Source organism: Octopus bimaculoides, chromosome 2 (assembly GCF_046866305.1).
Source record: "Octopus bimaculoides isolate indiv1 chromosome 2, ASM4686630v1, whole genome shotgun sequence".
NCBI classification, from domain to species: domain Eukaryota; kingdom Metazoa; phylum Mollusca; class Cephalopoda; order Octopoda; family Octopodidae; genus Octopus; species Octopus bimaculoides.
Window position 1 is genome coordinate 48,792,320 of NC_142929.1, and position 15,295 is coordinate 48,807,614.

General features: G+C 37.4%; 1 protein-coding gene across 1 annotated transcript in view; it reads right to left on the reverse strand.

The window, feature by feature from the left end:
• The window catches only part of LOC106871625 (uncharacterized), a 587,895-nt gene that overhangs the window by 141,963 nt on the left and 430,637 nt on the right, over positions 1–15,295 (reverse strand). The window contains exons 8-9 of the mRNA XM_014918237.3: positions 11,630–11,710; positions 1,701–1,782 (exon numbers count right to left, since the gene is read on the reverse strand). Of these exons, the coding sequence (XP_014773723.1) occupies positions 1,701–1,782; positions 11,630–11,710 (163 nt within the window). The remainder of the gene's footprint in view (positions 1–1,700; positions 1,783–11,629; positions 11,711–15,295) is intronic.

A 15,295-nucleotide genomic window follows, 5' to 3' on the forward strand; every position in this document is an offset into this window, starting at 1 on the left:
AAGGCTTAACAACTTTATCCAGAACCTCAATACATGCAGCAACATTCACCCTAAGGCCTTGTGGAAAAAAAAGTGAGGAGGCATCACATGTCCTTCATTGCTAACAACACCCAAAACCATGACACTTGCAGGAAATTTTGTGTGCATTATTCTTGGAACCTCAGAAGAGTCAACACATAGCCATCTGTCATTTCTTCTGTTAGTTTTCTGGTCTTGGTGAAAGATTTTCTCATCTGAGAAAATCCAAATAACACCAGCTTCTGATGGATTTTTAAGTTTGTTCAAAAGTCTTTTGGATCTGATTAAAAGGTTTTCTTTTGTTTTTTCCTGACATGAATTCACCTCTCCTCATCACATAAGATTTGTATCAGATGACTTCATGCACATTACTAACCGTTTTTTCTGACACATGAAATTTTTTTGCAATTGACCTTATTGATTTTCCTGGATTGTCTTCAATGTTTTGCTTAAGTTTCTGAATAAATTCAGGTGTCCTGATACAATTAGAGCATTTGGAATGTTTTTATTTACATTTTGATACCAAGAATACACTTCCATTTTCTTTCTCTAACTCACACCAACTTTGTGGACAAAAGAGCTTGCAACTTTCAGAAAATGAGAAATTTCAAAATCACCATGCTTAGCCTTCAAAGCTACAATTACAGCTTGCCTTTTTATTTCATTAGTAAGCAAGAGCCTGTCATTGTTATTTTCTGAAATAGAAGTTCAATAAAAATTAGACAAGTAGGCACAGGAGTGGCTGTGTGGTAAGTAGCTTGCTTACCAACCACATGGTTCTGGGTCCAGTCCCACTGCATGGCACCATGGGCAAGTGTCTTCTACTATAGCCTCGGGCTGACCAAAAAGAAGGTAGCAGTTTTAGAGGTGTATCTTCTCATAGGAATGTGGGTGGTTAATTTAAGCATTGACGCACTAGCAAACAGGGTGGCAGTATGCTGTTACTGCTGTTGATTCTGCATTTATCAGATAGGCATGTGAATTGATTCTCAATTATATAAGCCACAAATTAAATCTGTTGTTGTGAGATTATATTGTTGGTAATATAGTTTTCCATTTCATTCTAAGTGATTCATTTCAAAGTAAACATTTAAATGGAGTTGAAGTGCTAGATTTGATGTCTGCAAAAAGATTATATTACCAATAAATAAATAAAATAAATAAATAAATAAATAAATAGTATTAAAAAAATATGATTCACAACTAAGATAATTTTCCAGACTATTAATCTCATTTTTAGATATGAAATATTTTCTAATATTGACATCTATACAATTTTTTATTTGGTTTATCTCAGGTGTCTTATTCCTGAATGTATACATCGTACTGTATTGGATTTGAATTAGAAGCTTTATTTTTAAGCTAAGAGTAATAATTTGTCTTGTCCATAAGGCCACTGTTTTCATCCATAGTTTGAAAATAATGCTTTCTAATTTGTATCATGTCCAGGGAGAAGATAGGGGACGACAATGGGAGATTAAACTGACTGAAATGTCTATATAAATATCAGAAACCTTTTTAAACCCATTAATAATAATAATAATAATAAGAAGAAGAAGAAGAAGAAGAAGAACTCTAGATGAGGTTAACAGTCTGGAAAGTGATAATCTTATTAGCAAATAACTTGTTTCAGACATTTAGAGATTAGGAATTGGTAAAAGATTTTAAAACAACAAACTTACTTGGAAGCACATCGATGTATCTGTTTTTCTCTTCCACACCAAGTGGCAGATCCGAGTGTTTTGGACAGATATTTGGAAGCAACTGCAATAAAAGCAAATGAATAAAATATCCAGTTTCCATTATGAAAATGAATGGAATGAAAGAAGCTAATCAGATATTGGTAAAACAAGAAATCATATGAAAATGCAGACAGATATTATGTTAATCTTTACTTCTTTCAGTCATTAAACTGTGTGTTGTGTTCTTGAACAAGACACTTTACTTCACATTGTTCCAGTTCGTTTGAGGAAATGAATTACGATGTCACTGGTGCCAAGTTGTGTCGGCCTTCACCTTTCCCTTGGATATCATCAGTCGCCCATGCATACCAGTTTCAGAGATCTTCCATAAACAACCTTGACTGGACTTGTGCCTCAGAGGGGAACTCTTTTAGGTGCAATCCTACGGTCATTCATGACCGAAAGGGAGTCTTTACCCTTTACCCATTAGACAGCTTCCATACTAGGACACTGCTTTGAAGGGTTTAGTTTAACAAATCGACCCCAGCACCTTTTTTTATTTATTTTTCTATTGCATGGTACGTATTCTATCAGTTTCTTTTAGCTGAACTGCTAAGTGACAGGGATGTAAACATACCAGCACTGGCAATGGTGAGGAACAAATGTAAAGACACACACACACATAGATGCATACATATACACATATGATGAGTTTCTTTCAGTTTCGTATTTCTTTATTGCCCACAAGGGGCTAAACATAGAGGGGACAAACAAGGACAGACAAAGGGATTAAATTGATTACATCGACCCCAGTGCATAACTGGTGCTTAATTTATCAACCCCGAAAGGATGAAAGGCAAAATCGACCCCGGCGGAATTTGAACTCAGAACGTAACAGCAGATGAAATACCACTAAGCATTTCGCCTCGCATGCAAACGTTTCTGCCAGCTCGCCGGCTTTCAGTTTCTGTCTACTAAATCCATTCACAAGGCTTTTGTTGGCCTGGAGATATAAACGAATACACTTGCTCAACATGCCATGCAGTGAGACTGAACTCAGAAGCACGTGGATTAGGAGACAAACTTCTAACCACACAACCACACCTTTGTGGACATTAAAAAAAGGCAACAAGTGGTGATAAATGAGAATATTTCAACTTATTTATAAGTCAGACAACTTAGATAGGTTTGGCAGTAATTGGTCTATGGCATGTCTAATTTAATAGCACCAAACAGGACAGTCCTTTAAGCCATGTTTTAGAACATCATAGCCCACTTGAGTAAGGAATTGTTTACTGAGATGTAAGATGTGTTTGGATGTTGGCTATTTTGAATGGTATTTTGTGAAGGAATACATCCAAGTAACAGTTAAATCTTATGGAACATTTTCCTTTTTCTTCTTTGATTACTTTATGTCGGATCAGCTGAAGTAAAAAAAAGTTGTGAAGCAGTGTTGTTATGTAATGTGAGCACAGATGTTGTAGAGGACATATTCTAAACAACCTATTATTCATTTCAGTTATTTTGTTATCCGATATCTTTTGTGTGTCACATTATGTACACACACACACACACACACACACATATTTATATATTGGTTCAAAGCTGATAATTCACAGTACTGCTTCTACACAGTCTCTTTACTCTGTTCATATGTTCTTATTGGTTAATAAACTTGGAGTAATGGTGGAGTGAATCATCAATGTTGAATAAATGTATTCAAATACAGGTATTAGATTTTCTATCTACCACCACCGCTGCCATTTAACATCTGGCTTCTGGGCCTGCATGGGATGGAGGATTTAACAGTGTCTGTTGCGTCAGAGGACAGTGCCATGCACCAATGTAAATACTTTGGCATGGATTCTGCAGCTGGATTCCTTTTCTAATGCTTACCACTTTTACAGAGTTCATTCAGTGCTTTGTTTTTATTTTTTATTTTTATTTTTTTATCATGCCACCAATACAAGTGATAGTCACCTCATAACTTGCAACTTTAAGTGAGGAAGTTGAAATATAATAGAAGGATAGAGAATTGGTGTTTTGTTATAGTGGAGATATATGGCTATCCCATTTGGAAAGGAAAGGCGAGAGAAGAGAGAGAGATAGGGTTAGAAAGACAGATAAGAAGACAGAAAGATAGAGAGATAAAGAGAGAGATAGAAAGTGGTGGAAATGTGTCAGGAGATACTCTCAAGGTACAGTACAGATATGTGTGTGTGTGTGTGTTTGTGTTTGTGTGTGTGTGTGTGTGTGTGTGTGTCTGTCTGTCTGTCTGCCTCCCTGCCTTTCAGTCTGTCTGTATGTATTCTTATGTTTCAGTCGTTTGACTGCAGCCATGCTGGAGCACCGCTTTTAGTCGAACAAATTGAACCCAGGACTTATTCTTTGTAAGCCTAGTACTTATTCTACCGGTCTCTTTGGCCGAGCTGCTAAGTTACGGGGGATGTAAACACACCAATATTGATTGTCAAGCGATGGTGGTGGTGAGGGGAAACAAACACAGACACACAAACACACATATACGACGGGCTTCTTTCAGCTTCCGTCTACCAAATTTTGTCCAAGGTGCCATGCAGTGGGACTGAACCCAGAACTATGTGGTTGGTAAGCAAGTTACTTACCACACACCCACTCCTGCACATATGCGTGTGTCTGTGCATGCACGTATATCTGTCTGCCTGCCTGCCTTTCAGTCTGTCTGTATGTATGCCTTTTCTTTCTCATTTTAATTTTAGAGTAAATTTAAACTGGCCACCAACTTGGTAGCAAGATAGTGAAGGGAAGCATCTTGATTTCGCTGTCATCTTCTCAGTCTTAAGAAGATCTTACAGATTTTTATAGTCCCAGATATCATGATTCCAAGTTCAGTCATATTTTGCTCCAGATAGGTAGGTAGGTATGAATCCTGTTGCCCCAATAATAATGGGTATGAAGCTGTAAGTGTATTGTGGGTACTGGATTGTTCGTTTGTGTGTATGTATATGTGTGTGAGTGGAGGCGCAATGGCCCAGTGGTTAGGGCAGCGGACTCGCGGTCATAGAATCGTGGTTTCGATTCCCAGACTGGGCGTTGTGAGTGTTTATTGAGTGGAAATACCTAAAGCTCCACGAAGCTCCGGCAGGGGACGGTGGCGAACCCTGCTGTACTCTTTCACCACAACTTTCTTCCTGTTTCTGTTGTACCTGTAATTCAAAGGGTCAGCCTTGTCACACTGTGTCACGTTGAATATCCCCGAGAACTACGTTAAGGGTACAAGTGTCTGTGGAGTGCTCAGCTACTTGCATGTTAATTTCACGAGCAGGCTGTTCCGTTGATCGGATCAACTGGAACCCTCGACGTCGTGAGCGACGGAGTGCCAACAAATATTTGTGTGTGTGTGTGCGTGTGTTTATTAAAAGAGAAAGTGAGACAACATGAAAAATGATTTATGGAAAAGGACAATTAGACAAGAAATATCTCATGCAAGCTATGGCGTCCAGACTGGTTTCAGTCGTCAGATGTATTAGAAGAATATTAACTGACTGGTACATTGTTTTATTGATTTCTATCTACTGAATGACTAAGGTTTAACGTGTTGTTGTAATAGGATGTAATGCCATACTTTAGTATACTCACAAAGACACACGGATGCATGTTCACACACACCACTCACACTCAAACACAGACGTGTGTGTGTGTGTGTATGTATGTAGTTAGGGAGGGAAGCAAGAAAGAGAGAGCTAGGTATGCATGCCTGCATGTGCGCATGCCTATACGTTTGTATGTATGTAATGCATGCTTGCATGTATTTTGGCCATATTATAAGGGCTCAGAGACCTTCTGTGCTCACGTCACCAGGGATGGGGTGGATGGAAAATGGGCTTGACAGAACACAGATGATGATGAAACAATATCATCAATGATTGGTTGAATGAAGACCCTGATAGATTGAATGGTTGCAACATGAGACTGCAGTGCATGAAGAGAACTGGTGAATGTATCTGAGGCCTCCTACACTCAGACTGGAGGATGGACATAATCAGTCATAACTGCTAAGTTACGGGGACGTAAAGACATCAACATCAGTTGTCAAGCGATGGTGGAGGGACAAAAACACACACACACACATATATATATATATATATATATATATATATATATATGATGGGCTTCTTTCAGTTTCCGTCAACTAAATCCACTTATAAGGCTTTGGTCAACCCGAAGCTACAGTAGAAGAGACTTGCTCAAGGTACCACGCAGTGGGACTGAACCCAGAACCATGTGGTTGGGAAGCAAGCGTCTTACCACATAGCCATGCCTGCGCCTTCTTTGTGTGGCTACCTTCAGTAAATTGTAATCTCTCATCCATAATTTAGTTGATATTTTGAAAGTTGTTAAAATACTTTTATACTGGGCTGGGATATTGTGTTTTCTTCTCTTTTCATGCAAGCCATCAAATTGATCTAGAACATAGGTTCTCAAAGTGGGTGCTACCGCCCTCCGATGGACGTTGAGACAGTCCAGGTGGGCGCTGGTGGTTAAGAGGGCGGGGGAAACTTTAGAGAAAAAGGAGGCGTTGGGAGGAAGACAGTGGATTGCTGGGGGGGCGCAATGAATTTATTATAATATTATTATAGTATCGTATACAAATTATATAATACTATATTAAATATCAACTGATTGAATTAAACGAAACTCTCCCACCACCTCACAAACACGGATAAAAATGTTTCACAAATAATTCCGATATAATTGGAATGTAAATAACATGAAAGTATATGTAGAAAATCTCATGAAAATAATATCCATTTTTCTGAAATTTATGAGGAAACAAAGTCGGCAGGTTTGGGGGCACACTTGCGTAGGGGGTACACTTGCCTACACGAGTGATTGTAAAGCGAACTTCTAAACTTAGGTAATATAAATATCTATTAATGTCGAATGGAGCTTGTGAAATTCTACTTCTTGAAATTTTCTGCAACAGACTGGTTTAATTGTACATTAAACTATTCAAGCTATTCTATGAAAAGTTTTAATTATATTGTGTCATGATTAATTCGGTTTGATTTTCTTTCCATCTTGTAAACCAGTGCTTCCCAAACTATCTGATGTGGCGTACCGGCATTTTTTTTTCACCGATGTGCCAGGGACCGGTAATATTTCTTAGTAATATTAATTTATACCGAAATCAATATATATAATGAATATAATAAATTTGACAATAATTTCTTATCGTATATTTATTTTGTAAACAAATAATACAATATTACACAAGCATTTTATAATGTTTCTTTCTTTTCTGGAAATTCGCCACGCACCGAACAGCTGATGGCTCCAAACAATTTACTAAAGTTTCAAAAGGCAACAGAAAGTGATAAAGGGAAATAATTCAGTACATTTAAGAAGCGATTATCTCCCCTGAACCAGTCGCACAACATTGAACTACATTTACACAATGAAACGTAATACATGAGAATCAAATGCATCCTAGCTATGATTAATCGTTATTTTCTGAAATACGTAGGCCTACACAGGTCATGGGCAAACTGCGGCCCGCAGGACATTCTGAATGACACGCCAATGAAAATTTATTTTGAATTTTTTAAATAGTATTTCGGTTCGCCTGATAATGAGTCGTTTTATGCGCCAGTTTCTCGACCACAATATCAAAGGCGAAGTGTCCTTATGTAGAACGTCAGGGTGGGATTAGGCTGATATTTCAAGCAATTTCAACGACCACAAATAGGCTTCCTTGTTGGTTTGTAAGTGTAATTGTTGTTTATTCTCCTGTTGTAAATTTCAGTTAAACAGACCTAAAATTTAAGGTTTCCTAGTAGCATTAGCGTAGCTGTGTGTGGTGGGGGTCCGCCTCGGGTGATATTTTTAAAGAGGCGGCTTTTTGGGGTCTGCCATAAGCAATATGTGTTTTTGTGGGGTCCGGGGGCGGCAAACGGAAGGGCTGCCCCGGGAGGCATACACTCCAGTTACGCTAGTGCCTAGCAGCCATCATTCCCTATTTTGTTTTCCAGGAATAGTGTAGCTAGGATTACATTGTCCAGCGTGTCCTTCTTAAAAATGGTAGCGTGCGATTTTTTTGTTTTTGTTTTTTAGTAGTTTTGTCTTGAGTAAAAGGGTCGTCTCCATAGCTTTAACAAATTCTCAGAGACCAGTGAGATTGACGCCATTAACGTTCTGTTGCAAACTAACAGCTACAAGAAAATATGTGCAGGGAGGAAATTCCAGAGAGCCGAGGTTTCGGAAAGGAAAGGCTGAAGCAGTGGTTAGTGTGCGGCAACTTCCTTTCATTTTAAGTATGACGTCATGTGTCGGTAAATCAACCAGTACAAGTTTGACACTTACCATACTTAAAACGAAAGGACGTATGCAGTCTGAGTGGTGGATACAACACGATTGGAAAAGAGGAGAAGAGACGAGAGTCAAAAGTCTTTGGGTGGAGTTGGCACGAAACCTACCAGTTTCAAGTATAACCCCTTGCGATGATGGTAGAAAAGGCAGGGAGAGGACAAAACACGTCTATGAGTCAGAGTGTACAGAGTAATACTCCACAGTGGATCTCAGACAAGCTTTATAAAAGACTTGTAGTTGATAGGGGACGAAGTATTTTCTGGTTCTACAGGGAAGGGTTAGTTGGCATAATTACCAGTTTGGTGTTTTTACCGCTCGCAGACTGTACATCCTCATAACTTTCATAGATATTTCCTAATGAAATTTTGCAGAGATACGTTTTCGAGGGTGTGTTTTGTATTGATAAAATTTAACAAAAGATTTTTTTCTAGCAGAATTCTAAATCACCCGATGAAAATGTTTCTGCAAGGTTTCATAAAAAAAAAAAAAAAAAAGAGCACAGAAGAAAATATTTTAAAGAGATTTATAAAGAAACAAGTTCAAGATAATGGTTGGAGTGAGAATAACCCCAAAGTTGGATCTTTATGGTTTGACGGCCAACACTTGTTTAAACGCACGAACGGTGTCATAAATAACAGTGACAAACGAAATATATACCGCTGATAGTTGTTGTTGACAACGGATAGTTTTTGTTGACAAACAACGGCATTAATTTTATTCAAGGGAAAAAATCCCGTAACACCGTTGTTTACATTCCACGGCGTAATTGTTTTCACCTAAATAGACGTCAGTGATTGGTTGAAATTACCGAAATACGACAATTTTTTACATGAAATAACTTCGAATACAAAATATTTTATCTGTTTTATAACACAAAATATACAAGTATTCGAAGTTTGAAAGTGTTTCGGTACCAAAAACACTACATAAAAAAATGTTGGCCGTCAAACCATAAAGATCCCCAAACTTTTCCGAAAAGTGTTTTCTGAAAATTTTATCATAACAATCATAAACTACACTCTCGAGAGCGGACGGGAACTGAGGGAAACACGTCGTATATGTGAGTGTGTGTCTTTGTTCCCCACTACAGCTTGACAACCGATGTCAGTTTGTTTACCTCCCCTTAACGGCTAGGTATTAATAGAATAAGTGCAAGGGTCGACTCGTTCGACTAAGATTCTTCACGGTGGTGCTCTAGCATGGCCGTAGTCTAATGAATGAAACAAGTAAAAGAGAATTATTACCAAATTGTCAACAAAATGGAATTGATCAATTTTCTTTATATTATTGGAGATGTACTTGCATAGAAAGTGACTTGATCTGATCGTTTTAATTCTAACTCTCAGATGAAGAGTTATTTCCCTTGGAACATGACATGGTCAAATTCCGACGTCAATTTCTTGGGAGTCAAAATGACAGACATTAGTTGAATATCTCTTCGTACTAAGTTTCCCTAATGCTTGGGGTTCGAATGTGTGCGTGTGTTGTCGGACATCCGGGCAGTTTTAGTGCACATGAGAACTGCATATGGTAAAATAAGTTGCCGTCAAACGTTGGTGTCGATGTAATCTACTAGCCGCGTCCACCAAAATTTCAGTTCTTGAGCCTATAGCAGAAAAGATTCTTATTTTTTGCCTGATGGGTTTAGAGGGTACACTCCCCTACGGACCCATGGCCTAGTATATAAATTTACAAATAGCTCATATGCTATGACAAAGCAACGTTTTTTTTTGTTTTAGAAAGCTATATATTTTTTAAATATAAAAGAATTGAGTTTATTCATTCTTTTATATTTACTTGTAATTCTTTTATATGTTACTCGTTATTAAATGAGTCTCCAAAATGAAGAAAAACGAGGGGTTATGTGCATTCATTCATGTGAGCATGCACGTAGAAAAACACAACTTATGCATTTAATATGTGTATTAGAGTGAGAGAGAGAGAAAGAATATTTATATATATATATTTATAGGGATATATATATATATATATATATATATATATATATAGAGAGAGAGAGAGAGAGAGAGGAAGATACAGAATGAGTGAGAGAGAGAGAGATACTTTTACTAGATGTCTCACAATATTCACCATGTTTACTTCCTGTACTATTTACAACAATTTCACTGAAAAATATGCATGCATAGCATATATAATTGAATACATTGCGCTATTAAACACACTCCGCTGTTATTGATCTACCATATTCAAAGTCTACCTTGATGTTAGCAAAGAAATTTCTCTTTTTTCTTTCTTTCTTTTTCTTACCCTATATTTGAGTCTCACTTTATTAATTGGCTTATACACATAAAATTTCTAATGTAAATATATTCAAATTTTATATTTCTAAGGTGTGATTTTTTTTTAAAAAAGCATGTTATATGATTTGTTATATACACTGATAGTTCTATGATTGTAGAAATTTGTTTGGCATTGATCTCTACAGTCAGTGATAGACATGAAATGGAATTTATCATGATTACATGATAAATCATCTATATTAATTCGATCAATGTCAACTTTGCTTTTATCATTTTAGAGTTTCCACAAATCTAGGTATAAGTGTGTGGTAAGAAGCCTGCTTCTCAACCACATGGTTCTGGGTTCAGCCCCGCTGTGTGGCATGGCAGGCAAGTGTCTTCTACTATAGCCCCAAGTTGACTAAGCTAAAGTGAATATTTACTACTGTTGTCACACATTATTATTATAGGTGCAGGTGTAGCTATGTGGTAAGAAGTTTGCTTCCCAACCACATCATTCTGGGTTCAGCCCCATTGTGTGTCTTTTACTATATAGTCTTGAGCTGACCGAAGTCTTGTGAGTGAATTTGGTAGACGGAAACTGAAAGAAGCCTGTTTTATATTTATATATATGTTTATATCTATGTGTGTATGTCTTTGTGTTTGCCCCCCCCCCCCCATTTCATAACTGCTGGATAACTGGTGTTGGTTTGTTTGTGTCTTTGTAACTTAGCACTTTAAGGCTAAGTTCCAGGCCTAAAAAAATAAGTACTGGGGGTCAATTTATTTGACTAAGCCCTTCAGAGTAGTGTCTCAGCATGGCTGCTGTCCAATGACTAAAACAAGTAAAAGATTAAAAAAAAAAAAAAGAACAATCCAGGAGATTGGACTGATGAAACTGAAAGAATTTTGAAAGAAATGCTTTGTGGTATTTGTTCTATCATATTGCATTCTAAGTTCAAGTCCCGTCACACACAACCTAATTGGATGGGAGACTTAAACCATAACCCAGTTTACCACTGACATCTGGCATCTTGAAGCCTTTAGTACTGTGGTTCTCAACCAGGGCCTATTTAACCCCTGCAGTCCATTTAAGATATTTTGCTTGAGTGGATCCCAAAAATATTAGTCAGCTTGACAATGTACCAGCATATATGTACAAGTCAGGATAAGATTTTTCTGAGGAAGACTAGAGGTTGACCATCTTGGAAGCGTCACCTCTGCACACTACCAATATTTATCCATTATAGTTTTGTATTGGGTCACCAGATCATATTTAGTTGCTTTTACAATGGCTGTTTTCAAATTTTTACAAATATTAATTTAATTATGCTTTCTTACTTGAAACTCATCATAGATTCTGTCTGTATCATTACACATGTTTTTCAGCCCACGGTAATTCAGTGGATGGGACAATTCAGCCTGAAATGAAAATAATAAAATTATAAAGAGTTTTATTGTAATAGAAAATAATACAAATATATATATATATATATATACACAAGAGAGAGAGAGAGAGAGAGAGAGAGAGAGAGAGAGAGAGAGAGAGAGAGAAAAAAAATAGCAATTGTTTCAGAGATACTTTCAGAATTTTGTTCTAAGCTCTACAGTTGTTAAACAGTTAACAATTCAAACACATTGATATGATAATTTTAAAATTCATAATTAATTAATCTAAGTGGGATGATAAACTGCTTCAACAGAAAATAAAGCTGAAATATGAAAATTAAAACTCTGTCACTATTTTAAGCACTAATTCAATGTATGTGTGTGTGTGTGTGTGTGTGCGTGTGTCTGTCTATCTGTCTGTCTGTGACCTGAATATGACCTTAAACTGCATCCATTAGTGGGGCCCTAGTTTGGGAGTTCAGTGTTTTGAGGAATGTGGAACCACATCTTAGCCACTTTTATTCCCAAGTCTATTCTGACCTGGAGTAGTAATTACCTTTCAAGGTCCCAGCTATTGGTTAATTAACATATGAGTGCATGTGAATACTGGATCCAGTGGACTCTGCAGTAGAAACATTCATAGTTTAACAGAGAGGAAAACAACTACAGCAATGCATTGTGGATTGCAAGGAGCATGATGAGGCAAATAAAACATATTTGTCATCCACTGCATCCAACTCCATCACCAGTCAATCTTGACTTGATCTTGCCACTGGATTGAAGATGATCACAGGCCAGAGAGTGAGGTCATCTTCAACTTCAACAAAATCAATGCACAAGTCATTAGTCATTCCTAAGGATGACCAGATGGTCCTCGTCACTCCACCAAATGAACATGATGTAGTTATGTATGTATGTATGTATGTATGTAATACAAACAACATATGAGTATATGCATATATATGTACATGTATGTACATACCTACATCTACATGTATATATAGATGCATATCTGGGTACAGGATGTTGCAAAAGAAACGTGGAAAAAATGATAAACAGAGTACAGAAAACACACAGGCCACATAGAGAACATTTCCTGTGGATCTTTATACCTGTACTAATAAAAAATATCAAAACTGTATTCCCATGCAAACTCTTGAAAAGGGGCTCAATAAACCTATGTAAAGCTACAGTGATAATATATAAAAATATATAAAATTTGAAGGACTGAGCTAAAAAAAAATGAATCGATGCATATAATATTGCAATAGAATAGGCTTGGCTGTGTGGTAAGAAGCTTGCTTCCCAACCACATGGTTCTGGGTTCAGTCTCATTGCATGGCATCTTGGGCAAGTGTCTTCCACCCTACCGCTTGACTACTGGTATTGATGTGTTTATATGTCTCTGTAACTTAGTGGTTCAACAAAAGCGACAGATAGAATAAGTAACAGCCTTATCAAAATATAAGTACTGGGGTTAATTCATTCAAACTAAAATTTTTCAAAGTGGTGACCCAGCTTGGCCGCAGTCAAATGACTGAAACAAATAAAAGATGTGTGTGTGTGTGTGTGTGTGTGTGTGTGATGATTGATTTTTACTTCGTTCTATTTAAATTACACATTATCATTCTTGCACCGCATAGAGCCCTTTGTATAAAGAATATGCTCCCAAGAGTGCTTTTACTTGAAACTTAAGACATTTCAAATTTGTTTGTAATAACATCTCATGTTTTGCTTTACATAAATGATGAAGATACTATAGAAACAAGTTTACTTCGGTTTAAATCCCTCTCCTGTGGTCCTGCTGATCATGGGAAAACATGTGCTTATATTTTTACAAACCATTATCTGTCAGAAACATAATCATGTCTAGGATTGAAGGATAAAAAGTAAGCAAAATTCATTGTGTGTTTATAAGTTTTAATGTATGTATGCAATATATATATGAATCTTTTTCGCTTATTTGTCCGAGTTCAGCACATACATGTTTATTGTGATATTTTAAGGTAGTTTAGAGACATTTGGCATCTTTTTTCAGCATGTGGCTTGGCCTGTATAAATTACTCACTTGCCCTGAATATAAATTTTTTTTTTTCATATATATATAGGCTCAGGCACGGCTGTGTGGTGAGAAGCTTGCTTCCCGACCACATGGATTTGGGTTCAGTCCCACTGTGTGGCACTTTGGGCTAGTGTCTTCTACTATAGCCTCAGACCAACCAAAGCCTTGTGAATGGATTTGGTAGAGGGAAACTGAAAGAAGCCCATTGTATATGCATGTGTGTGTGTGTGTGTGTGTGTGTGTGTGTGTGTGTGTGTGTGTGTGTGTATTGCTATGTGTTTGTCTGTGTTTGTCCCCTAACCACCACTTGACAACCGATGTTGGCATGCTTGCATCACCATAGCTTAGCGGTTTGGCAAAAGAGACCAATAGAATAAGTAGAATAAATACCAGGGTTAAAAAAAAAAAAGTACTGGGGTTGATTTACACGACGAAAAATAATTTCAAGGCAGTGCCCCAGCATGGCCACAATCTAATGACTGAAACAAGTAAAAGAATAAAAGAATAGACAATACATATATCATTATCATCATCATTTAACGTCCGTTTTTCATGCTGGCATGGGTTGGATAGTTTGACTGAGGTCTGGAAAGCCAGTGGCTGCACCAGGCACCAATCTGATCTGGCAAGGTTTCTACAGCTGGATGTCCTTCTTAACGCCAACCACTCCGAGAATGTTGTGGGTGCCTTTTATGTGCCACCGGTACAGGAAACAGTCAGGCGGGCTTGGCATCGATCATGTTCAGATAGAGCTTTTTACATTCCACTGGCACGGGAGCCAGTCAAGGGGCACTGGCATCAGCCACATTCGAATGGTGCCTTTTATGTGCCACTAGAACAGGAGCCAGTCAGGGGACAGTGCCATACAACTTAAAGCTTTTTGGTGTTGTAAAATGAACCTAGCTCTTTACACTAGGTGGCATGGAACTGAATTGAACTGTCATTAAATAATAGATTTAACACCTGCCTAAAGTGATGAGTGCTACTTTCATTTCTTTGTCCACTTGCTTGTGTGTGTGTGTGTGTGTGTATCATCATACACACACACATTATAATGCTGGCATGAGTTGGATAGTTTGACATGGAGCTGACCAGCTGGGAGCTGTCCAGATCCCAATTGTCTGTTTTGGCATGATTTCTATGCCTGGATGACCTTCCTAATGACAACCACTTAACAGAATATACTGGGTGTTTTTTATGTGTCACCTGCACAGGTGCTTTTACACAGCACTGTGCTGGTACTGCATAAATTTGTTAAACCTGTTAACGAACTAGCTATCAACAAGCCATTAATACATGATGTAAAGATATCTATATATTTTTATTTTCTGCAATGATTTGATAAGCAGTACCATGTTTTTACAATTCTGTAAATAATAACAATGATATTTTTATAAGCTATAAAGCTTATGCAATGGACTTCTTTCAATCTTTGTCTACTGAATTCACTCATAAGCCTTTGATTGACCCAAATGTAAAGCAGAAGACACATGCCGAAGATGTCACACAGTGGGACTGAACCCAGAACCATGTGATTCGAAAAAATCTTCTTACCA